General features: G+C 39.2%; 1 protein-coding gene across 1 annotated transcript in view; it reads left to right on the forward strand.

Annotated features, from left to right (window-relative positions):
• The first annotated feature begins 16349 nt into the window (after positions 1–16349).
• Positions 16350–26723, forward strand: part of LOC126425001 (E3 ubiquitin-protein ligase UHRF1-like) — a 61668-nt gene continuing 51294 nt past the window's right edge. Inside the window, exons 1-2 of the mRNA XM_050087899.1 lie at positions 16350–16546; positions 16626–16760. Coding sequence (XP_049943856.1) covers positions 16397–16546; positions 16626–16760 — 285 coding nt within the window. The 5' untranslated portion in view covers positions 16350–16396. The remainder of the gene's footprint in view (positions 16547–16625; positions 16761–26723) is intronic.

Below are 26723 nucleotides of genomic sequence, written 5' to 3' on the forward strand. Positions count from 1 at the left end.
TTCCATAAAGTTGGGATATTAACTATTATAAATATGTACACTGATCTGGCCAGAATATTACGTCCACCTACCTAATATCCCATATGTTCACCTTTGCCATGGATAACAGCGACGACACATCATGGCATGGAAGCAATGAGGCATTGGTAGGTTGCTGGAGGGAGTTGGCACCACGTATGCATGCACAAGTCACCTAATTCCCATAAATTCCTGGGAGAGGGGTGATGAACTCTGACGCCGCATTCAATCACATCCCAGATGTGTTCGACCGAGTTCAGATTTGGCTAGTTAGAGGACCAGCACAACAATTGGAACTCACCACTTTGTTCCTCGAACCCCTCCATCACATTCCTGGTGTTGAGACATGGCGCATTATCTTGTTGAAAAATGCCTCTGCCATCGGGAAACATGATTCTCATGAAGGGTGTACATATGCAAGCAGTGCACAATACTCATTGGCCAGCATGGTGCCTTGTATGAGTTCCACTGGGTCCATGGATGCCCACATGAATGTTCCCCAAAGCATAATTGAGCTTCTGCCAGCTTATCTGCATCTCACAGTACAGGTATCAAGGAGCTGTTCCCTAGAGGACAATGGATTCGTGCCCTCCCATCAGCATGATGATGAAGCCATCGGGATTCATCAGACCGTGCAACACTCTGCCAGTGCACAATGTCCGGTGCTGATGCTCACGCGCCCATTTCAGCTGCAGTTGCCAATGTCAACATCGGCATATGCATGGGTCGTCAGTGTGGAGGCCCATCATTAGGAGTGTTTGGTGCACTTTGTCTTCACACACACTTGCCCTCTGCCCAGCATTAAAGTCTGATGTCTGTTCTGCCACTGTTTGCCACCCGTCCTGTTTTATCAGTCTGCCCAGCCTACAATGCCCGACATCTGTACTGAGGCACGACCGCTCAACCCCATGATGTCTGGACTCGGTTTCCCCATGTGTTGAAGACACTCACCACAGCACTCCTCGAACACGCAACAAGTCATGCAGTTTCTGAAATGCTTGTGTCAAGCCTCCAGACCATCACAATCTGTCCTTGATCAAACTCAGATCATGCACCTTCCCCATTCTACACATGGACAGCTCACTCACTGATACTAGAAAGCACCGTGCGCATGTCTGACTAGCAGTCTTTCCACTCCCACCACAGATGGGTTTATATTGATTGAAGGGCAGTGGTCATAATGTTCTGGCTGATCGGCGTATATTTTTAAACCGATTACGTTACCGCAAGCACTCTGACCTGAAAAATTATGTTGCCGCAAGCACTATGACCTGAAAACCACAATACCAGAAACATAGATCAGTTTTGTCTCATAAGCCACCAAACTGCACTTTAGCAGAGAAACCTTCTATATGCAGGATCGAGGCTTGTCAATTCATTACAGGGTTCAGTCACATGACTCCCCACTGCAAAATTTCAAACCAAACTAAAAAGAATATTCATTGTCAACCAACATTAACCACTAGATATCTGTTTTGCACAGAATAAAAGCAATTTTCTGTAGGCTTCATTATGCATGTGTAGCATCATTTAATAGAAATGCTTTGTCATCCAGTTTTAGTTTTAAGTTATTTCTTAAATAACTAATTTGAAAATAGATCTTAGCTGAAATCAAACAATGGAAACCTCAGGGTGGAATATCAACAATATAAGGAGAACATAGATTGCTGCTCACCATAAAGATTACATGTTGAGTTGCAGACAGGCACAACGAAAAGACACTAAACATTACCTTTCTACCAAAGCCTTCTTCAGAAAACAAAAAACACACACATTCATCCACAGAGAGAAAAAGAGAGAAAGAGAGAGAGAGAGAGAGAGAGAGAGAGAGAGAGAGAGAGAGAGTGAGTGTGTGAGTGTGTGTGTGTGTGTGTGTGTGTGTGTGTGTGTGTGTGTCCTTTCTTGACCCCCACCCCTCCCCTTATTTTTTTTTAAATAGAAAAACGAAAGAAGGAAGGCTTTGCTTTAATGTGTCTTTTCGTTATGCCCAGCTTGTCTGTAATTCAACATGTCATACTTACAGAGACTAGTAATCTGTCTTTTCCTATTGTTGATACAGATTATAGCTGCTAAGGTGAAATGCTCTCTTCTTTCAAATCATGCCTCACCTATAAGTAAATTACTTGGAGCCCTGTGCCTTATTGTATCACATTCTGCTGTAAAACATGTACATACGTGCAGCCATTTGTTATGAACTGATGGATTCAGCAAAATGATCCTTGTACCATATGACATTGAATATAGTTCTTGTCTTATTATTATTATTATTATTATTATTATTATTATTGAGGAGAACCAGTTATCCACTGGCACATTTCTAAATGATGGAACCATATTAAAGAACCACTGTAGCTTCTATTTCATTATTCAAGTTGCCTTTATTGTGTTATTGGCCAGTTTTGGTCTTTTTGCCAGATTCAAATGTATAATGTTGGTGATGTGTGTGTCACAGTCTGCAACCAGTTTCATGCTATGTGGACACATGCACACAATAGATCATGTACATAAAAACATTACAACAAGCTTCCTGGTCCTCACAAGTTCATGTAACAGTTCAATGTGTACTTTTGTACCGACATACATTAAGATATATGTTCACTTACTTTCATTTCTTTATGAGAATGTAACACCACTTCAGTCTAGGAGAGGGATATCTTATGTAGTAGGTTAGTGTCAGTCTCACCCTAACTAAAACAACAATTGGTGTAGTCATACATTTCCCTGCTGTAAATATGATCAATCTGTTTGACAATTCACAGCAGATGGACTGAAAGGTACTGAGATTGCAGTGCCACAGTGTTGCAAACATTCAAACTAAACAGAAAACAAAATTCCCCACAGTCCACAGGACCCCACCATACTAGTTACCGGTTAAATATGTTAGGCCTGATGACTTGGCAGGCACTTGTCAAAACAATAAAATACAAGGAAGTTGATTGGGGCAGTGAAATAAAAGAACCAAGTGAAAGTAAAGAGTAAGTATAATTGAAGTAAAGATGCACTTGAAAATCATATACAGGAAATAAATTTTTTCTAATAATTAGACTATATTTCCAAATCTCGTGTATTCTGGAAACCACTGAACTTCCTGGTTAAGTCACTAATATATTTACCTAATTAAAAACAGACATAATATTGTACATACGTTTTCAATAAAAATGTTCTACATGCCAAAAATTTGTAAAGGTCCTTGCATCTCACCAAATGCAGTAATAAATTGTAAAGTGAGAGTTTAAATGTTTGTTTTGCGAGTTCTCTGTAAAGTGATCTTAACCACAGTATTAACTCATTCCATAAAATTTCTGGGAGTGCTGTGTCTAAACTCTTCTTAGTATTTCAATGGCTTGTATAAATCATCATATTTTTAAATACACTTAAAGACAGCAAAAAATTGTAAAATTATTCAATTACAAAAAAGTAAAAACTGAAACAGTGGCAGGGCCATGAAACAGGTCAAATAAAGATTGGCTTTCCGACAATGAGGTACCGTTATTTCTGAGATGGGAGTATTAGCCTATTTCTTTTTTTTTTTATACATGCACAAGGAATGTGGTGGAATGTAAAATTTTAATGATTGAATCACTAGCATTGGTGTATATACTTGACTAAATGCTAAACAAGCAGTAACAGGTAAATGACTGCTAAATGTTGTAACTGGAGCACAGTAGCTCTTGAGAGATGCAAGATATTAAGTTACACTAATAGATTATTTCACTTTCTAGGCCCTGTTTGGTTAAATTTTCAAACTGAGGTCTTGCAAGAGGTCCACAACAATTATATGAACACTTGAACATGTTCCTATTACTACTTTAAGTCGCTAATAACAAGAGTCCAATTGTTATTGAAACTTTCTTATTAATTCTTTTCAGGCAATGCCCATCTTGAGAATATCTGTCAAAAAAACATCACAGCTGCCATACAAGCACAAATTATGTATGACACATTAAGAGCAAACATATGGGTTCATCAACAAACAAGTTTACATACTACAGAAAAACCTTACTTCAGAATATGAAGTCAAGTATCTATTGTAACATTGGTGCTCAATTAACAGTACTATCCCATTACACAATTAGCTATCATAACATACCACTCAGTAGCATGACTGTAGGGGTGCTAGCATCTTGTGTCGAACTTTGATGAACAGTTGTCAACAAAATAAACTATAAAACCATAACATAACTGTAAACCATGGTAAAGGGTCTTTTCACTTATGAAAACTAAGAATCATAAAACTGCGGAAGATCACATGCAGACAAAAGTTCATCATTAATACATGTGGTATGAGGAAGGGATGATGGGATGGGAAGAGAAGGAAAGGACGACAAGAAGGGGAGAGTGGGAGGAGTACAAAATAATCTCACCTTACATAAATGACAGCCAGTGATCTCTAGCATTGGCAAACTTGAAATATGGAAGATAGACCTACTGTAAGACTATTAGGTATTGCAAAAAACGTAATAAGGTGAAAGTGAAATTTCTTTGAAGCACACAAACATATTATTAAATTATTGCAGCCATAAATACATGAGCCTGTAATGTATTCTGTATAATGTTATTTAGAATAAATGACTAAGTCGGGGTAGGAAGAAGCACCGGTGAATATGCACTGGAATGGGCAGGAGGATTGTGGAGGAGCATAGGGCACCCAGAAAAAATTATCTTTATTTACCTATAATGCCACTGCACTAACATAGTCACAGTACAATAAACTATCTGAAAATTTACAAACACCAAAAAAGCAATAAAGAGTGGCAATAGTGTTCACCAGGCCATAGGTGAGACCATGTACTCCAACATTAAACATAGGAAAATGACATGCATTTGAATACACCACGAATAGCATTAAAATTACAGTACTGTTTTTCATGTCTAATAAGAAATAATCTGTTCTATCAGTTAAACACAAATCACTCATCCTGGGTAAAAAACCACACCAGTTTATTTCTACAATGATTACTTGTGGGATGCACAAGTGAGGGGAGGGGAGCAAGAAAAAAGATGGAGTTGATTGATCATGATTAAATGGAAAGTGACCACATATGGTCAAAGGAAGACACAAACAGAAAATAAATCAAAGCTGTGGGAGGAAGGGGGCTTGGGGCAGAAAGGCATATGAAACAAGAGCAGAAGGGAATGGTGCCTTCATTTGATTCAGGAACCATAAGCCAGACAGATACCATTTTACTGTTCCTGTTACTGGTGACTGTGAATGCGAACACTAATAGGTAAATGTAGATATCTTGTAATGTCTGATATTGACAGTCATTTGGTGCTGGGTGCATTGGTATGGTATTTGTGAAACTGATCTGGCCTGTGGTTTTCATTTTTCTCCCAGTGTTTGGATATTGTTTACTGTTTTGTATAATTAATTACTTGTTTTTTATCTGCATGGAGTGTTACTAACATGTATGTGTTTGGATATTCAGCCAAGCATAAAATTGTTCATGATGTTTGCATTCTTTGTGATATTATGTAATATATGTATTGGCTAGCTATACAAATTACTAGATGAAAGTGAGGTTGCTGTTAATTTTTTAGTACAACTTCTATAAAAAGTGGAATTACGCATTAGGTCATGTGGTCCACAGTCTTATCTTAACCTTGTGGTATAACCTCCTTAAAGTTTGTACACCTCATCACCCCTAGCCCTCAACCCCTGATTTCCTATTTAGTTTAGTTCTTCCCTTGTCCATGCCTGCTCACCTTTCCATTATTCATACAAAATCTAACTCACCTCCACTCCCAACTCCAATGCATTTTCTGCCTGTGTAATTCAGTTAAATCTATCAAGCAAAACAAGACATATACCATTCAACCAAGCCATATGGTCCAACAAGTAGAACAACTTCCATTCTATGGTGCAACAATGAGTAACATAAGGAGGGTCTAAACTGGCCAAGGAATCAGACCAGTATTCTGGTCACCTAGGAAAATTAATGAAACATGATCTGTCAAAGATACTCTCAGCCTCAGAGTATCGGGGATTTACAACATTCCTTGCAAGTGTGGCATCAGTTATGTAGGGCAGTCTATGCAGACTGTTGCTAATTGCTGTGTTGAGCATTGTCACCTTAAGCACAGAAAGATTAAAAATGGCAGTTTCCAAGAACAGTCTAATGAAAAAACATACGAGGATTCAGGCCCATGCGTCCAAATGTAGGATGTCTGTGGTTAGGGAAGCGGTAGAAATGAGACTTCAAGAGAGACGGATAACAAACTTAGAAATGTATTTATTTATTTGCTATTGTTTTTCATCTTAACCAGATACAAGAACATATCAAATGTTGCATGTAAGTTAATATATGTGAACATAAAACATAATATTTTAACACAATTACAAATGAGTTAGTGTAACTAAAGCAATGCATGGAAAGATGCACTTGAGAAATAAAAATTACAAAGGAAAACTTTACACAGTTTTACACCTACATGCATACTCTGCAAGTCACCATATGGTGTATGGCAGAGGGTGTTTTGTACCACTACGAGTCATTTTCAAATACAGCTGGCTTGAAAACAGAGAAGATTTTATTCATTTGCTTCCCAGTTCCACTCACAAATAGAGCGAGAGAAAAATGACTATCTACATGCCTCCATATGAGCCCTAATTTCTCTCACCTTCTCTTTGTGGTCCTTACGTGAAATGGACACTGGTGGTAGTAAAATCGTCCTGCAGTCAGCTTCAAGTGCTGGTTTTCTAAGTTTTCTCAATAGTGTTCCCCAAAAAGACCACCACCTTTCCTCCAGGGATTCCCATTTGAGTTCCCAAAGCACCTCTATAATATGTGCACATTGTGTGAACCAACCAGTAACAAATCTAGCAGCCCAACTCTGAATTGTTTCAACATTTTCCTTTAATGCACTCTGGTGGGGGTCCCAAACACACTAGCAGTACTCAAGTAAGTGTTGCACTGGTGACCTATGCACAGATTCCATCACAGATGCACCACACTTTTCCAAAACTCTTCCAATAAAACAAAGTCAACCATTAATGCCTTATGTACTACAACCCATACACACCTGTTCCACTGCACATTGCTTTGCTACATTATGCATAGATATTTGAATAGAATAACTGTAATGCTGTATTTCGAACATTCCACAACTGTTTTTCCTACCCAACTGCATTACACACTTTTTCTACATTAGAACTAGCTGCCATTCAACACATCGACTAGAAACTTCGTCCAAGTCATCTCGTATACTCCTAAGGCCACTCAATGAAGACACCTTCCCATACACCACAGCATCGTCAAGAAATAGCTACACATTGTTGCTCACCCTGTATGCCAGATCATTTATATATACAGAAAATAACAGCAGTACTATTGCACTTCCCTGGGACACTCTTTATGCTACCCCTGTCCCTGATGAATACTCAACATTGTGGACAATGTACTGGGTTTCTTCACTTAAGAAGTCTCTGAACCATTCACATATCTGGGTACCTATTATGTATGATATTCACCATCTGATATCAGTGATGGCGTTGCAGGCTATGCTGGACAGCAACACTTTGCCTGTTGTTGTTGTTGTGGTCTTCAGTCCTGAGACTGGTTTGATGCGGTTCTCCATGCTACCCTATCCTGTGCAACCTTCTTCATCTCCCAGTACTTACTGCAACCTACATCCTTCTGAATCTGCTTAGTGTATTCATCTCTTGGTCTCCCTCTACGATTTTTACCCTCTACGCTGCCCTCCAATGATAAATTTGTGATCCCTTGATGCCTCAGAACATGTCCTACCAAGCGGTCCCTTCTTCTTGTCAAGTTGTGCCACAAACTCCACTTCTCCCCAATTCTATTCAATACTTTCTCATTAGTTATGTGATCTACCCATCTAATATTCAGCATTCTTCTGTAGCACCACATTTCGAAAGCTTCTATTCTCTTCTTGTCCAAACTAGTTATCGTCCATGTTTCACTTCCATACATGGCTACACTCCATACAAATACTTTCAGAAACGACTTCCTGACACTTAAATCTATACTCGATGTTAACAAATTTCTCTTCTTCAGAAACGCTTTCCTTGCCATTGCCAGTCTACATTTTATATCCTCTGTACTTCGACCATTATCAGTTATTTTGCTCCCCAAATAGCAAAACTCCTTTACTACTTTAAGCGCTTCATTTCCTAATCTAATTCGACTACATTCTATTATCCTCGTATTGCTTTTGTTGATGTTCATCTTATATCCTCCTTTCAAGACACTGTCCATTCCGTTCAACTCCTCTTCCAAGTCCTTTGCTGTCTCTGACAGAATTGCAATGTCGTCGGCGAATATTAAAGTTTTTATTTCTTCTCCATAGATTTTAATACGTACTCTGAATTTTTCTATTGTTTCCTTTACTGCTTGCTCAATATACGGATTGAATAACATCGGGGAGAGGCTACAACCCTGTCTCGCTCCCTTCCCAACCACCGCTTCCCTTTCGTGCCCCTCAACTCGTATAACTGCCATCTGGTTTCTGTACAAATTGTAAATAGCCTTTCGCTCCCTGTATTTTACCCCTGCCACCTTTAGAATTTGAAAGAGAGTATTCCAGTCAACATTGTCAAAAGCTTTCTCTAAGTCTACAAATGCTAGAAACGTAGGTTTGCCTTTCCTTAATCTTTCTTCTAAGATAAGTCGTAAGGTCAGTATTGCCTCACGTGTTCCAATATTTCTATGAAATCCAAACTGATCTTCCCCGAGGTCGGCTTCTACCAGTTTTTCCATTCGCCTGTAAAGAATTCGTGTTAGTATATTTCAACTGTGACTTAATAAACTGATAGTTCGGTAGTTTTCACGTCTGTCAACACCTGCTTTCTTTGAGATTGGAATTATTATATTCTTCTTGAAGTCTGAGGTTATTTCGCCTGTCTCATACATCTTGCTCACCAGATGGTAGAGTTTTGTCAGGACTGGCTCTCCCAAGGCCGTCAGTAGTTCTAATAGAATGTTGTCTACTCCCGGGGCATTGTTTCGACTCAGATCTTTCAGTGCTCTGTCAAACTCTTCACGCAGTATCATATCTCCCATTTCATCTTCATCTACATTCTCTTCCATTTCCATAATATTGTCCTCAAGTACATTGCCCTTGTATAGACCCTCTATATACTACTTCCACTTTTCTGCTTTCCCTTCTTTGCTTAGAACTGGGTTTCCATCAAAGTTCTTGCTTGATATTCATGCAAGTGGTTCTCCTTTCTCCAAAGGTCTCTTTAATTTTCCTGTAGGCTGTATCTATCTTACTCCTAGTGAGATAAGCCTCTACATCCTTACATTTGTCCTCTAGCCATCCCTGCTTAGCCATTTTGCACTTCCTGTCGATCTCATTTTTGAGACGTTTGTATTCCTTTTTGCCTGCTTCATTTACTGCATTTTTATATTTTCTCCTTTCATCAATTAAATTCAATATTTCTTCTGTTACCCAAGGATTTCTACTAGCCCTCGTTTTTTTTACCTACTTGATCCTCTGCTGCCTTCACTACTTCATCCCTCAGTGCTACCCACTCTTTGTCTACTGTATTTCTTTCCCCCATTCCTGTCAATTGTTCCCTTACGCTCTCCCTGAAACTCTGTACAACCTCTGGTTCTTTCAGTTTATTCAGGTCCCATCTCCTTAAATTCCCACCTTCTTGCAATTTCTTCAGTTTTAATCTACAGGTCATAACCAATAGATTGTGGTCAGAGTCCACATCCGCCACTGGAAATGTCTTACAATTTAAAACCTGGTTCCTAAATCTCTGTCTTACCATTATATAATCCATCTGAAACCTTTTAGTATCTCCAGGGTTTTCCATGTATACAAGCTTCTTTCGTGATTCTTGAACCAAGTGTTAGCTATGATTAAGTTGTGCTCTGCGCAAAATTCTACCAGGCGGCTTCCTCTTTCATTTCTTCCCCCCCAATCCATATTCACCTGCTATGTTTCCTTCTCTCCCTTTTCCTACTGCCGAATTCCAGTCACCCATGACCATTAAATTTTCGTCGCCCTTCACTATCTGAATAATTTCTTTTATCTCGTCATACATATCTTCAATTTCTTCGTCATCTGCAGAGCTAGTTGGCATATAAACTTGTACTACTGTAGTAGGCGTGGGCTTCGTGTCTATCTTGGCCACAATAATGCATTCACTATGCTGTTTGTAGTAGCTTACCTGCACTCCTATTTTTTTTATTCATTATTAAACCTACTCCTGCATTACCCCTATTTAATTTTGTATTTATAACCCTGTATTCACCTGACCAAAGGTCTTGTTCCTCCTGCCACCGAACTTCACTAATTCCCATTACATCTATCTTTAACCTATCCATTTTCCTCTTTAAATTTTCTAACCTACCTGCCCGATTAAGGGATCTGACATTCCACGCTCCGACCAATAGAACACCAGTTTTCTTTCTCCTGATAACAACGTCCTCCTCAGTAGTCCCCGCCCGGAGATCCGAATGGAGGACTATTTTACCTCTGGAATATTGTACCCAAGAGGATGCCATCATCATTTAACCATACAGTAAAGCTGCATGCCCATCGGGAAAAATGACGGCTATAGTTTCCCCTTGCTTTCAGCCGTTCGCAGTACCAGCACAGCAAGGCCGGTTTGGTTAGTGTTATGAGGCCAGATCAGTCAATCATCCAGACTGTTGCCCCTGCAACTACTGAAAAGGCTGCTGCCCCTCTTCAGGAACCACACGTTCGTCTGGCCTCTCAACAGATATCTCTCCGTTGTGGTTGCACCTACGGTACGGCCATGTGTATCGCTGAGGCTCGCAAGCCTCCCCACCAACGGCAAGTCCATGGTTCATGGACGTCACCTTAGCATACGCCACCTCCATAATGTCATAATTTAGTCAATCGGGCACCGTACACTGGGCAGAAAAGTGTGAGCCTCCTCAGTTTTATGACAGTCAGACTTAGTGCCTGGTGATGACGATGTAGGCTGTTCTGAATCGCTTGGAATTTTATACAGATTTGACGTGGCAAGTTAACAGAACTTTTTATCAATGTGAGTAAAATTATTGTGTAAAACTGAGAGGTGAGCATCTTACAGAAATCCCTTCAGGGTCCTTGGGGGTCTTACACTTACATGTCAATACATTTACGCCCTAAAAGCACTTAATGTTAATAATAGGGGTAATTTTACTATGTTCAGTGAAATGAACTTGCAAAATACTAGAAGTAAACATAATGTTCCTGTAGACTATGCGTCAATGCCTACAGTTCAGAATGGAATTTTACATTCTGATACAAAAGTCTTTAACAGGTTACTTCTAGACACATGGCAGAACACTGGAAATCCCAATACATTAAAAAAAAAATACAAAGTAAATGAATATTTTATTAGCCTCTTTTTCTGTAATTAATTATAGTTAAGCATAATGTTTAGACCCAACGATGCATCTGCTGGTTAACACTAAGGTTCATACTAAACAGAATTGCAACGTTTCTGTTATATGTAAGGCTGACAGTGCTCTTGGTAAAAATTATAAAATGCTTTGTATGAAGTATGAGAAAAAAACAGCACTTGAATAAAAAACTATTTATAGCAGCCAGAACTATTAGTTACTTCCGGTGGGAAGAAGGATATGTTTTGGAAGATAGGGAACGAGGGGAAGATAATTTAGACAAGCTGTGTAGAACACTAGTGTGAGCCAATCATGAGTACTGCTCAAGTGTTTGAGATCCCCATCAGGCCATATTAAAAGAACACATTGAAGCAACTCAGGGGCGGGGTGCTAGATAGGTTACCAGTAGGTTCAAACAACATCCAAGTAATACGAAAATGTTTGGTGATCCCATGAGAATCCCTGGAGGGAAGACAAGGTTTTTTTTTGGAATACAACTAAGAAAATATAGAGAACCAGCATTTACAGCTGATTGCAGAATAATTCCCCAACCACTGATGTATATTTTGCATATGGACCATGAAGAATTGAGAAATGAGAGCTCATATGGAGACATCCAGCTTTACTGTATGGTTAAATGATGATGGCGTCCTCTTGGGTAAAATATTCCGGAGGTAAAATAGTCCCCCACTTGGATCTCTGGGCGGGGACTACTCAAGAGGACGTCGTTATCAGGAGAAAGAAAACTGGCGTTCTACGGATCGGAGCTTGGAATGTCAGATCCCTTAATCAGGCAGGTAGGTTAGAAAATTTAAAAAGGAAAATGGATAGGTTAAAAAAAAAAGAGGAAGCCGCCTGGTAGAATTTTGCACAGAGCATAACTTAATCATAGCTAACAGTTGGTTCAAGAATCATAAAAGAAAGTTGTATACATGGAAGAATCCTGGAGATACTGACAGGTTTCAGATAGACTATATAATGGTAAGACAGAGAGTTAGCAACCAGGTTTTAAATTGTAAGACATTTCCAGGGGCGGATATGGACTCTGATCACAATCTATTGGTTATGAATTGTAGATTAAAACTGAAGAAACTGCAAAAAAGGTGGGAATTTAAGGAGATGGGACCTGGATAAACTGAAAGAACCAGAGGTTGTACAGAGTTTCAGGTAGAGCATAAGGGAACAATTGACAGGAATGGGGGAAAGAAATACAGTAGAAGAAGAATGGGTAGCACTGAGGGATGTAGTACTGAAGGCAGCAGAGGATCAAGTAGGTAAAAAGACGAGGGCTAGTAGAAATCCTTGGGTAACAGAAGAAATATTGAATTTCATTGATGAAAGGAGAAAATATAAAAATGCAGTAAATGAAGCAGGCAAGAAGGAATACAAACGTCTCAAAAATGAAATCGACAGGAAGTGCAAAATGGCTACGCAGGGATGGCTAGAGGACAAATGTAAGGATGTAGAGGCTTATCTCACTAGGGGTAAGATAGACTGCCTACAGGAAAATTAAAGAGACCTTTGGAGAAAAAACCACTTGCATGAATATCAAGAGCTCAGGTGAAAACCCAGTTCTAGGCAAAGAAGTGAAAGCAGGAAGATGGAAGTAGTATATAGAGGGTCTATACAAGGGTGATGTTCTTGAGGACAATATTATGGAAATGGAAGAGAATGTAGATGAAGATGAAATGGGAGATATGATACTGCGTGAAGATTTTGACAAAGCACTGAAAGACCTAAGTCGAAACAAGGCCCCGGGAGTAGACAACATTCCATTAGAACTACTGACAGCCTTGGGAGAGCCACACCTAACAAAACTCTACCATCTAGTGAGCAAGATGTATGAGACAGGCGAAACACCCTCAGACTTCAAGAAGAATATAATAATTCCAATCCCAAAGAAAGCAGGTGTTGACAGATTTGAAGATTACCGAACTATCAGTTTAATACGTCACGGCTGCAAAATACTAACACGAATTCTTCACAGACGAATGGAAAAACTGGTAGAAGCCAACATCGGGGAAGATCAGTTTGGATTCCACAAAAATGTTGGAACACATGAGGCAGTACTGAGCCTACAGCTTATCTTAGAAACTAGATTAAGAAATAAAAACTTTAATGTTCGCTGACGAGATTGCAATTCTGTCAGAGACAACAAAGGACTTGGAAGAGCAGTTGAACGGAATGGACAGTGTCTAGAAAGGAGGATATAAGATGGACATCAACAAAAGCAAAATGAGGATACAAGGTGATGCTGAGGGAATTAGATTAGGAAATGAGACACTTAAAGTAGTAAAGTACTTTTGCTATATGCGGAGCAAAATAACTGATGATGGTTGAAGTAGAGAAGATATAAAATGTAGACTGGCAATGGCAAGGAAAGCGTTTCTAAAGAAGAGAAATTTGTTAACATCGAGTGTAGATTTAAGTGTCAGGAAGTTGTTTCTGAAGGTATTTGTATGGAAGTGAAATATGGACGATAAATAGTTTGGACAAGGGAATTACGGAAGCGTCCGATCCCACCCGTCTGCTTTGACCCATGACGTCACAAATATGGCGGAAACAAAAACAAACACACACACTTTCCACAAGAAGCCTAATGACACTAACGGGACAAGCGCGGGAAATGGGGTGTTTTGGGTGGGGGGCAAACTAAATATAAACAAATTTAGACGCCTTGCGTAGCTACAACGTGTAAGTGAAGACAGCCATGAATGAATACCCACCCACCTCCGCAGGGGTCGTAACACCTGCAACCCATAGAAGATAAAGATGCTTCAGTAGCTGATTAGTGTTTTTTGTCTTTAAAAAAAAAACATCTCACGGGATAGAACGAACAGATCAGAAACATAAATATAATAAACTAAAACAGAAATTCGAGGAAACAGATAATTAAAATAAGTAATAAGTGTTTTTAAATTTAAAAAAAATCTCACGAGATAGAACGAACAGATCAGAAAAGTAAATAAGATAAAACGGAACTGGAGACAGCCACACTCAAACCAAACTCCGCGCCCTCATGACGTCACACACGACAACACCCTTACGTCACGGGTCAAAGCCGACGCGTTGGATCGGACGCTTCTGTCGACCCTGGACAAGAAGAGAATTGAAACTTTCGAAATGTGGTGCTACAGAAGAATGCTGAAGATTAGATGGGTAGATCACATAACTAATGAGGTGGTATTGAATAGAATTGGGGAGAAGAGGAGTTTGTGGCACAACTTGACAAAAAGAAGGGACCAGTTGGTAGGACATGTTCTGAGGCATCAAGGGATCACAAATTTAGCATTGGAGGGCAGCGTAGAGGGTAAAAATCATAGAGGGAGACCAAGAGATGGATACACTAAGCAGATTCAGAAGCATGTAGGTTGCAGTAAGTACTGCGAGATGAAGAAGGTTGCACAGAATAGGGTAGCATGGGGAGCTGCATCAAACCACTCTCAGGACTGAAGACCACCAGAACAACAACAACAACAACAACAACAGAGGCATATAGATACCCTTTTTTCTTTCTCTCTATTTGCGAGCAGAAGAGGAAAGGAAATGATTTGTAGTGGTACAAGGTACCCTCCGCCATGCACCCTTTGGTTGCTTGTGTAGTGTGTGTATATATATATTAAAACATGGAAGAAAATTAAAAAAAAATATTGGTTGAAACTAACCTAAAACTTCATAATGTAGATGAAATGTTTTGTATCACAATTAACTGTATCTGATACTCTGATAATCAGTGACTTGGATCTATAACATTCTACAATTTGGCGATCTGCGTATTGCTTTGATCTATTAATAATTCCTCTTTAAGCTCTGTTTGCCAAAATGCCACTTAAAAATGAACTGTATTTTGAGAAACTATATATAGGAAGATGAGTGGCACACAGCTGTTTGTTTACAGAACAATAATGTTCAAAATTTAAGCATACCGGTAACACTGGTTGATTGTAGTAAGAAGCTTATCTGTAGCGTAGTCTGAGGTCTACATCAGGTTGAAGGGTTGTTACTCTCAAAGGTGACATAAAGATTGTGGTAACAGACATTCGTGTGGTATTGCCTCGTATTTTGTTTGCGCCATATGTAAATGTACTTTTCCATATAACGCAGTTTTCATAATAAAAATTAAAACTACTTGGGCATTACCGAAAAGATGTCTTACACAATGAACAAGCATCCGAGGTGTGTTTTTGATGCATATTACGTGCATATATCGTACACAAACCGCAAAAATGGAAGTGGCGTTCCGCTACGTAACTTTTACCCATTTCTGATCCGCCTTTTCGCATTCGCTATCGCTGGTATGGATGCAAAGACAAATTCGTACTTAAGTATTGCAACTTCTGAGTAGTAGTTACATTAATAAGCTCCACTTAATATGTTAAAAAACATATATACATATTGTGCTGAAGGCGTAGTATTATGTATTATGCTGTAAATCACTCTGCCATCCAACTAATAATTCGTAATCAATTGGCTTCAATCCATCACGTACACGCTAATCGGTAACTCTGACTACACTGAGGGTTAGTATGTCACCATGACACCATACTCGAGATTATTCGCATTCGAACCTTGTTTCTACATTTAATTCTCATAACGAAAGCTTCATTCAAGCAATCTATATCGACTTGACGTTCCAAAATAACAGCTGTGGGCAGGTCTGCATAAACGCTTCAGTCAACACACGACGCACACTAGAATACTTTTTCGTCTGCGACGGTCATCAGCTGATTGGCGTCACTTGTGTCAATAGAGCTGCTTACAGGTTTGGTCTCCACTCTCCAGGCAGCGCTGTCACGCTTTCGGCGCTTCTGAGACGTCATGAAGCAATTTCTCGGGGCCCGCGAGACGCACTTTCCAAAGACAGAGGCTGCCTCATTGCTTTGAATATCTTTATGGAGATCATTGTCTGGCTCCATAGGAGTCTCCGGTTGATGTTGGCAGGACTGTATACTCTGTGTTGCCGCGCTTTTTAGCATTCAAGCGTTGTTTGTTGAAGGCGTTTTGACGTGTTGGTACCGTGCACGTGTAGTAGGAGAACAGTAAAAATGTTTGTGAAAGTTAGAGGCCCTGATTGTCAAAGAATTGAAATAATAACCATCACATTGTTGATGCCTGTCAAAGAGTTAAAAGAAAAAGTCGGCAAACTCTTTGGCGTGGAGCCAGCAAAACAGCGTCTTATCTATCGCGGGAAGCAAGTAAGTTATTTTGTTTGCTTTATCATTTATCCATTTCGTGGTGGTTTTACCTAACTTTAGTTGTATTAATTCACTTTAGTTGGAGGACGAATACAAACTGTTCGATTATGGCGTGCAAATGAATGAAGTGCTGCAATTAATTGTAAAACAAAATGTGACTCAGAAGGAAGAGGTTAAAGAAATTCAGGAGCCGCCGCTCAGTACAGAGAAACGTGTAAGTATGCCTGTATATGTATGTTCATCATGATGGAACTTTGTGTTCAGTTCCTGTACTAGACTGTGGTAATACAGAAGCCTAAGGGTGCAGCTGTAGATGTTTCGTACGAAGGAGAAGTCATTAGTTTGTTATGGGTAGGTCAGAACGTTTGGCGCCCAACTGGTCTATACATGGAAATGAAATACCTAACTCCCCAAGTGTTAGCGACATACGAAAATAGATTCAGCTCAAAACTTCTTGTTAATGGCAACACTTTTATAATGTGTGATAGACTGCTCGATATTTCTAGTAGAGTGATGAGTTCGAAAACAATCTCAAGCATTATTGTTTTGTGTATACGAGACAGCTATAGTGCTGCACAATCTACGTAATAAGTAAATTGTGAAGTCCTTTGCGTTTATAGGATAAAATGCTGGAATGAGGAATCTTATTTTTGTTTTGTTTATGAGCTTTTGCCAAACAATTATTTTGTTTATTTGGGTGTCAGAAACGTAATATTGAGAAATTATAAATCATGAAGGTATAATTTTTGAAAGACCCAGCTCAGTGTTTTTCTTTTACTAGTGAGTTACTTGTTTATAGAGAATAATACTGATAATTTCTGGGCTCCATGTGAAACACAAAGTAGTCCAACCCTACTATATCCTAAGAATGGAGGACTCTGCTGATAGCTTGTCACGCTCGTAGAATTTAAAATGTTTGTGCCTTTGCCCTTACTGACCTTCTCTCTTCCCTCTCTGGGGAAGGAACTAAGAGTTTGGAAAGCTAGGTATAATTTTTTCCAAGTTTTAAATGTCTGACAGCAGTATTGGAATTTCCATTTAGAAGGTGAGTACTGATCAGTCCAGAAGGCTCTCCTTATTGTTTGGTGTGTGAATGAATGAGTCCACATAGCCCTGGTGTAAGACACATTTCTCTTATATCTTGATTTGAATTCAACTGAGATATGATATGATGTGTGCCTTCTCAGCAGTATTGTTTGATGTGTGTATGTTAAGAATAAATGTTAAAATGTGTCCCAATAAGCTGTTATTTCCACAGGAAAATGTGTTGTTTAGTCTGCAGCAGAAGTGTCAGATTGTTAATGTAGCCGACTTTCACACTTAATGGTTGATAACAGGAATGTTTTCAGAGGCCTAGCCTGCAGCATTTAACCAGTCCACTAGGAAGTTGTTTTTCCGGGTCTATGGTGTGGTAAACACTTACATTCAATCACTCTTCAGCCACGATTATTCTCCTCAGATTTCACACTGTACACTGCTCTTGGATGCAGAAATTTTTACTATAGTAAGAACTAGCAAGTGTTCAGTTTGGGTAATGTATGACTGTCAGTAAGTCACATTTTAGTTGAATACGCTGTTATACTGCTGAGTGTGGTTTGTCAACAGACTTACCCTGAGACTTGGGTGCCTCCTGTTGTGATCAGTAATGTGAAAACTGTCAAGAGTCTTCATCTGCTGGAAGCATTAGCCTGGCTGTAATTTGTTAGCGATTAGTATTTCTTGTTTACAAAATTCATGCCATTTTTATATATCCTCCATTTTTAGCATTTGTATTTACTTTTTATGATTTTACTCTGTTAGAGTGTTTGCTAATTAATTTCCACACCACTGTGCCGTTTCTCAAACCTAATGTAGAAACTCAAATCTTGAAAATGTAAATAAAAATGTTTGAACAATTGTTAACGGAGTGTCTTTAAATATACTTTCATTAGATCTGATAAAGTAGAATACATGCCTTGAGGTATGAGAGGGTGTGTCAGCTGCTGGTTCTATATAGCCAATGAAAGCAGCAGGCAGACAATCTTCCGTAGAAAGAGAAGAGAGAATATTGTTGTATTTGTTGGCTTCATCAAATCACCATCTTCTTTCAAACCTACACCTTAGGCTATACTGCCATTCAGTGTCACTACAACCTTCGTTCAGAGTACGAATTAAAATGACATTGAAAGGTGAAAGTAGAGAGAATGGTTTCAAGTTCGGCACTAGAAATGCAGTGCCTCATTTTGCATCTCCCATTGCTTACATGAAACTCATTCCATTGGCTATAGAAAACTGACTCTGAGCCATGGTCCTTACATTGACTTTAGCACATAAAAAAAAGTGAGAGGTAAGATCAGTAAAAGAAACAGAATATTGAAAATTCTGCGATGTTCCTATTGATTAGAACCAGAAGTATAATCATGTATTATAGATCTAAAATGTGTAGCTTTTGCAGTGCGAATAACAGCAGATTTTTGGTGATGTCGAAGTTGACAGGCTTTCTATATTCATTCTCTAAAAATGACATCATATACTGGTATAGCTCTCCATTGAGGAATAAAGTGTTTGTTGAATACTGGTAGATGTCAAATGAGGATAATATGCAATGTCTTATCTATAACCTATTGCAGCTGGCTCTTTTAACACTTGTGTGCTGACAGCCTCACAGAACATTTACTTCTGTATGAAATTTGTTGTCAGTAATAAATTGTAATTAAAAAACAGTAACTTCTATGAATATCAATAAAGGAGAAATCACTTTCGTTGTGAGCGAGGTGTTGAGCCATAAAAATTTTTGACCCTTTTCCCAGTAATGTGAGGAATCTGAAAGGTAATTAAGTTGACTTCAAACACACATTACAGTGAAAATCATGTCTACTTGACAATTCCATCTGCTCTATAAGAATGGCTGGTTTTTTTTTTTTTTTTGAGAGAGAGAGTTCAACAATTCATTCTATTTCATTGTGAGAGGTCACAATTATGAACATGGAATTGCAAACAATAACGAACTAATGCTGACCTATCAGTCATCTGTCTTCGTTCCTCATTCGTTTCTGTGAAGCAGGATACTGAAAGGATGAGTGCACAAAATGTGCACCATTTCAATCTGGAACACTTACCAGAACAACTCAGTCATTTGCTCACTATTATTTGTGAGAATATGTTATGTGAACCACATATTTGAGATGTATTTTAACCAACATCTTTAAAACACGCCACAAAAAGAAAATTGCTTATCCTGCATTGTGTGTATAGTGTCCCTATCGTTGTTGACAGGATTCTTACAGAAGCATAGGATTAAATATGGTTGTTCCCTTCCTGATATGTGCAGGCCATTCAGCTAGGTTTGCACAAGAACCAAGGGATTGTTTATACACTTAAAACAGCAGCACTGGTCAAATTGGTATTAGTTTTATGGCTATCCTTTTTGTATTTTAATTAATGCTAACAAGGAGTCTTAAATTACTAAACAGCTAAAACTGTGTATGGTGCCCTTTCCTATCTTATAGGTTCCTGGGACAACAGCATTTTGATTGAATTTAAAATGCTGTTGTAATCTATTCATTAAGGGATGTAATCTTGGATTAAATGTTTGACACCGAAAGTCAAGTATTCAAGTTAGAAAACTGTGTACGTGTTTTGAGGCAGTGTAACTCACGCTGTGCAAAAAATTCATCCAGTATTTGAGGAGAAGAGCACTTAGATTTCTGACAAAATTTACACACAGTTTCAAAACCTTTTTCTCAGCAATACCCCACAAAATAATGAAAGGAGAATAGTTTATCACTGCTAAAGCAATAAAACTTGTCAGACAAGTCATTTTAATTTCTTACTGCTGTACTACTAACTCTATTTGTAGCAGCACATTTTGCAGATACTACTCAATATACTTCCAAAATTGTGTCATTGTGTAAGCAATAATTCAGGAGATATGACATATACCCTACCTTTTAGGGGCATACATACAGACTGGGGGCATGGTGATGAGAACCAGCATGTCTCCTTCCTATGCTAACCTTTTCATGGGTTGCATGAGGGGCTTTCCAGGTATCCACAAGCATTCAGCCACTGATTTAGTTTAGTTACATGAGTGACATCTTTGCCTTATCTCGACAAAAATTCCCCCAACTATATTTCACATAATCCTAATCTGAATCCCGTGCCACTTTCCTTGATGTTTATCTTGTCCTCTCAGAGGGCCAGCTACACACTTTTGTTCATGTTAAACCTACTAACAAACAATAGGACTTACAAATCAATAGGTGCCATCCTTTCCATGTCAAACGTTTCCGCCATACAGCCTTGGCATTTGAGGCAAATGTATTTGTTCAGATGCAGACACTTTACAGAAATACACCATCATTCTCACCTCAGCCTTCATTGGATGTAATCACCTCACCAGCCTAGCACAAAAGCAGACTTCCTGGACCATCACATCCAATCCTGGTACTACTGATCCTTCAAAAGAGAGAGAGAGAAGCTTAAGAGTGCATCTCTTGTCACTCAGTGTTATCCAACCTTGAATGTGTTTATCAGCTGCTTCGGCGAGGCTATAACTCCCATAAAAGAAAAGTGCCATGAAATGTGGTGCATTTTGCTCACCATACCTGGAGTAGCTTTTTCTCCCCCCCCCCCCCCCCCCCTCCAATCTCCGCAGTATCCTTCTCAGCCCCTATGCTCCACTGCACCCACTTCCCTACTCAGTGGCTCTTTCCCCTGTGACTGTCCCTGGTGTAAGACTTGCCCTATGCACCCTTCTGCTACCATACCAGCCATCTAACTCGCAAAGCATATACTATCAAAGGTGGAGCCACCTGTGAAATCTCACGTCATTACCAGCTGTTATGTAAACACTGTTTGACCTTTTGCATCCGTATACCTACCACAAAGTCATCAGTCGGGCTGAATGGACATAATAGACAAAGTACACTTGGTTCTTGCCATCCACCTGGCCTTAATTTAGGTTCTCAGTATTTCTTTTCTGTAGCCTTTCCTTTCTTCCCTCCCTTTTAATTTCTGTATTTTATTTTGTGACTTCAGATGCAAATAATTTATGGCAATACAGCACCATTTTCACCTCAGCCTCCTGCTCCACCTCTATCATGTGCAGTGCATTTCTCTTTCCACTCTTATTAACTCTTGCATAGTGTTTTGTCAGTAATCTCCTTCCACCTTTAAGCTCTGTTTTTCAAATCTCATCTGGTGCAGTCCCCAATGAAGTCTCCTTATTCTGTCCAGTAAGTCTCCTCTAACCTGGATCTCTCTGTGACATTTCCAAACTCTCCCCATTTCTGAAAACTCAAGATTCCTTTTCTTCCATTTCTCTTTATTCCCCGCCAACCCTTCCGCCAGGAGGAGGAGCCACTGACTCAGAAAGCTTGGTGACTGCATTCTATCTGTCCAATTACATTATACTGTCGAAAACATTGAGTGTCATGAAACGGATGTTTTACAGATGGGAGTTAAGTTCTTTAAAGAACCAGAAGTGAGGGGGAGTGGAGGTTACTGGCTGCCTTGTAGTTAGTTTCGTACATTTTTCACTCAAAAGTTCCTTGCGGGTGTTGTGTAATTCATTAAACCTGTTCTTGTTGTTTGACATCCTGCACTGATGTTTTAGTTTCTTTCTCACTGGTTCGTCTTCATTATCTGCTCTTCTGCTGGTTACTGGAAATACTATCACTTAGTTTTCACATGGTCATATCTTAGTTATTTGCTGAGATGCCGCAGAAATGCTTATGGCTGATAACTCTATCTGAATGACAACCTCTGTGAGGCTGCTTTATTTGATTAGTTTCTAACCATCTGCTCCAGTATATCCACCCCCATATTGAATTTGATTTAAATTTCTGCTGTTTCCGGAGGATGTTTTCAATTGTTCCCAATTTCTGAGGCATACTGAGAACGAAAACATTCTTGCCTTGATAAATGGACGAGGTTATCTCTTGGTGCTTTAACACAATAATTTCATATAGTTTTGCTTTTCATTTGTACAAAGATGGGAATAACTATTTATCATCACATTATGAAATGATGCCATAAGCTTTGACAATATATTGTGAGAGGGTTCAGTTCTGTGGCTGGTGTTCATTCTTTCCCAGATATGAAAACCTGTTGAACGTATATTTGGTGTGAATATCTGCTGCTAATCAAAATTGGATGCGAAATTTATCTGACATATTAGCCGTGTACTGTTAAGTCAAGATTTGGCCTTAGTGGGGAAGAGCTGCTTATCAATTGCAGTTTCAACCATCTAAGTTCCCTGATTTCAAAGCATAAAATTTTCATAATGTCTCTTAATCAGTCTCTTGTGCATGCATTGTCCAATAATTTTGGTCCCTCAGTTTTCTGACCAAACACTCTCTTTAGATGTCCTCGGTGAAGGAAGAAAAACAAGTTACAGGAATACTCTAGATTAGAAAGATATATACACCACGTGTTGTTTCCAATTTTCCCTTGGCCTTTCTGTGTGTGCCCAGTTTTATATGCGTTGTTATTGTCGTATACAAACAGTTGCCATGAACTAGCAGTGCTTTGAATGTTGATCTTTAGCTTCACAGGTGGTATTTATGCAACTTCCTGTACAAAAACAAAATTTTTGTTTTTATACTCTTCCACACTCGTTCAAACTAATGGTCCATCTCCCATCCTGCCAAGTCTTTTCAGAGTCATTAATGGCCCACAAAAACATGACCGATCTCTTCCACAGTTGTTTTCAATCTCAGGCGTTTCTGAATGATATGCCAATTTTAATCGAGGATTTTCCCTTCCTGCTGTAACAGTCATTGGTGTAATTTCTCTAGACATATCACACTGCGTTCATGAGATTAACGTTACCTGGAGTATAATCATCACTACTTGTTTTTCAATTTCGCTACCTTTGAACTCTTACTTTGAAGTACTGTACTGATGTAAATTTTCCCTTGCGAGCAATTTTCGACCGAATTTTTAAAGTTTATTGAGCTCAGGAGCCTCGGCATACCCTGTAGCATCATGTGGCAGTCACAAGAAGGGCTATTGAGTAGCTCTGGTACGCTGATAACATAGATGTGTAAAGAAACGTTACATGGCCAAAGTGGTGGCTGCTTTTTGTACAGTAAGAGATAAAAATCAGTAAATATAGCTACTAAGCTATAATTTCTGCACTGACTAAAAAGTCACAAAATTTCAAAGTATTACGAGGAAGCATCATCTATACAGAGGCCAGACAAAAAATACAGAAACACAGCAAGAATGCATGCTTGAACACACATGCTGATAGTAGCAGGTATTGCTGTTGTGTGTGACCACGAACAGGCCCTGTGCAGCGGACCTCAATACATTGCAAGTGTCAGTTGTGCTCAGAACACTGTTCTGTGTAGCTGTGAGTGCATCATGTCTGAGCTCAGTGAAATCGAATGTGGGTGAATTGTTGATGCTCATATGGGTGGAGCTTCTGTAACTGACGTAGCCAAAGGGTTTGATGTTTCAGGAGGCACCATAACGAAGATTTGAAGCACATACAGGGAAATTGGAAAAATGTGATTCGCTAAGTCACAAGACGGACGAAAGTGTGTAGTGAATGACAGTAACAGATGGTCATTGAAGAGAATTGTGATGAAAAATGACGAAAGCTGCAAAAGTCACCCCAGAACTGAATGTCGCTCTCGATAACCATGTCAGCAGCAAATTATTAGTTGATGTGTAGGTGAAAATGTGGTGCCGAAACCATAAAACCTGGACTGTGGGGCAATGGAAGAAAGCCATTTGGTCAGGTGAGTCTTGTTTCACACTGTTTCCAACTTGTAGTCGGGTTTATCTCATTTACGCTGACCCGAGACTGTGACACAGACTGCTTACTGCCAAGTATGAAACATCGTGAGGGTTTGGTGATGATGTGGACAGCCAGATGTGATATTCCCTCGGGCTCCACAGTTACTCTGCAAGGTTGCAGTACTTCGGAGGATTATGTGATCGTTTTGACTGATAAGGTGCATCTCGTGGTTCAATATTTGTTCCCTAATGGTGGTGATGTGTTCCAGGAAGACACGGACCCCAATTGATATGGCTTACATCATCTGTGACTGGTTTTGTGAGCATGAAGACAAATTGTCACATTTCCCCTGGTCACCACTGTGTCCAGACTTCAATATTATTGAGTGTTTGCGATATACTTAGAAGTGTGCCAGATCTCATCCACCCATCATCGTTACCTTAACTTGCCACTATTTTGCGGGAAGAACTGTATAAGATTCTCTTGAAAACTATACGTGTCTGCATTTATCCACCATGAGATGACTGAAAGCTGTTTTTAATGCTAATAATTTTCTTACACTCTATTGGGCATGGTATTGTCTTGTGTTCTTGATGTTTCCATACTTAGAGTTGTCCATTTACAGTTCCCCGTTTCCTGTTCCAGTCACGAATTTGTGCCCATGAAGATAGATTCTCGGTACACCTCCGTGTGAGCTTGAGTCTCTGATTTTTCCTTCATGATCTTTTTGTAACATCATTCTTTAGTTGATGCTCTCAGTATTTTAGCACCAAGTCACATTGTCTCCTTTCTGGTAGAGCCTGCCACTGAAGTTGGGTGAATATCTCCATGAAGCTTTACTGCCTACCAAACAAACCTGTGATGAAAAACACCAACTCTTCTTTGGATCTCCTCTATTCTCTCTGTCAGTTCTATGTGGAAAGGATCCCAGACTGATTAGCAATATTCAAGGATCTGTTGATTGCAAGTTTTGTAAGCTACTGCCTTCGATGTGGAGTATACACCCTGAGGTTTCTCCCAATGAATCTGTTGAGCATCACGTTTTGTATGGTTGTTGTTAAGTGATCCTTCCACTTTAAATCACTCTGTATGCGAGCTTCCAGATGTTAAGTAGATGTGACTGACTCCAGTGACTGTTCAACAATTGTGTAATCATACAGTCATGAGTCTTTCCCAGTTATGTGGATAGTGAGGTCTTAAATTCTTCATTTGTTTCGCCATATTGTTTGTAGTTGCATCATTATTGTTGAAGGTATTTTAAATCTGTCTGCTACTACATGAAAAAATACATGTTTTTGCCATCAAACACATTTCGTTCTATCGACATAAAACATCATCATTGTTCTATAATGAAAAATATCTATGATTTGGCTTGCTTTCTAAATCTAAAAACAGTTCAATACAAAAGATGTTGATTTTGCCTATGCTATTTTTTGTTCAACTTTCTCTCAGATCAGGAAAAGTGATACACTTGTATGTTTTGAAGGTATTCCCCCATTTGGCACTGCTCTTTTCCAACTAACCCACATTGTTTTGCAGAGCTGTACATTTCTGAATGTGAAACATGACCTTATGTAACACCAATAGTTTTTGTTTGCGTACTTCTTGATAAACATGCTATATAGGTTTTGTTCGTGGTGTGTTGCCAGCTTAAGTGCGAGTTTTGGTTTTCCCCTGCTCTAAAAATGTTCTCTTCTGCTGAGAATTGTCAAACGTGTGTTATGTGGTTTAATTACATTACTATGTATTTATTCAGTGTGTAAGTGAAACAAAGAAATAGTGACGAAGTTGAAAACCAAACCAGACAGATACCAACAATCTAGTATATACCAACTCAGTTGCAGGGACTCTGACAAAATCTACATTGGGAAGACTGACAGAACATTTGAAACAAAATACAAAGAGCGCAACAGGGCATTGAAATACAGTACAAACCACTCAACATTTGCAGACTACCTTGAACAGAAATATCATAAGCCATACATAATAGAAAAACACCAGAAAGAAAACAGGCTTCTCATTACTTTTCAAGAAAACTTTCTCATACACAAAGCATTGACACACTGTAAACAGTTACTTAATGACTAAGAAAATATTTAAAACAAGACAATATAAAATCACTGAAAAATCCCCCCCCTCCTCCTCTCTCTCTCTCTCTCTCTCTCTCTCTCTCTCTCTCTCTCTCTCTCTCTCTCTCTCTCACACACACACACACACACACACACACACACACCTTTTCCCTGACTCATTACCAAATCACTCCCCATTTCTTTTCTTTACATCAGCTGTTCACCCATCTTTGGCTGCAGCCCCCCACCCCCTCCCCCCTGTTGACTCTTGATTTTCAACTCCATCATTACTACTTTATTTCACATATACATTGAATGGATACATAGTAACATAACGAAGCAACACAGTAGACATATGACAAGTCACAGAGTATTTTGC

Source organism: Schistocerca serialis, chromosome 10, assembly GCF_023864345.2.
Source record: "Schistocerca serialis cubense isolate TAMUIC-IGC-003099 chromosome 10, iqSchSeri2.2, whole genome shotgun sequence".
Taxonomy (NCBI): domain Eukaryota; kingdom Metazoa; phylum Arthropoda; class Insecta; order Orthoptera; family Acrididae; genus Schistocerca; species Schistocerca serialis.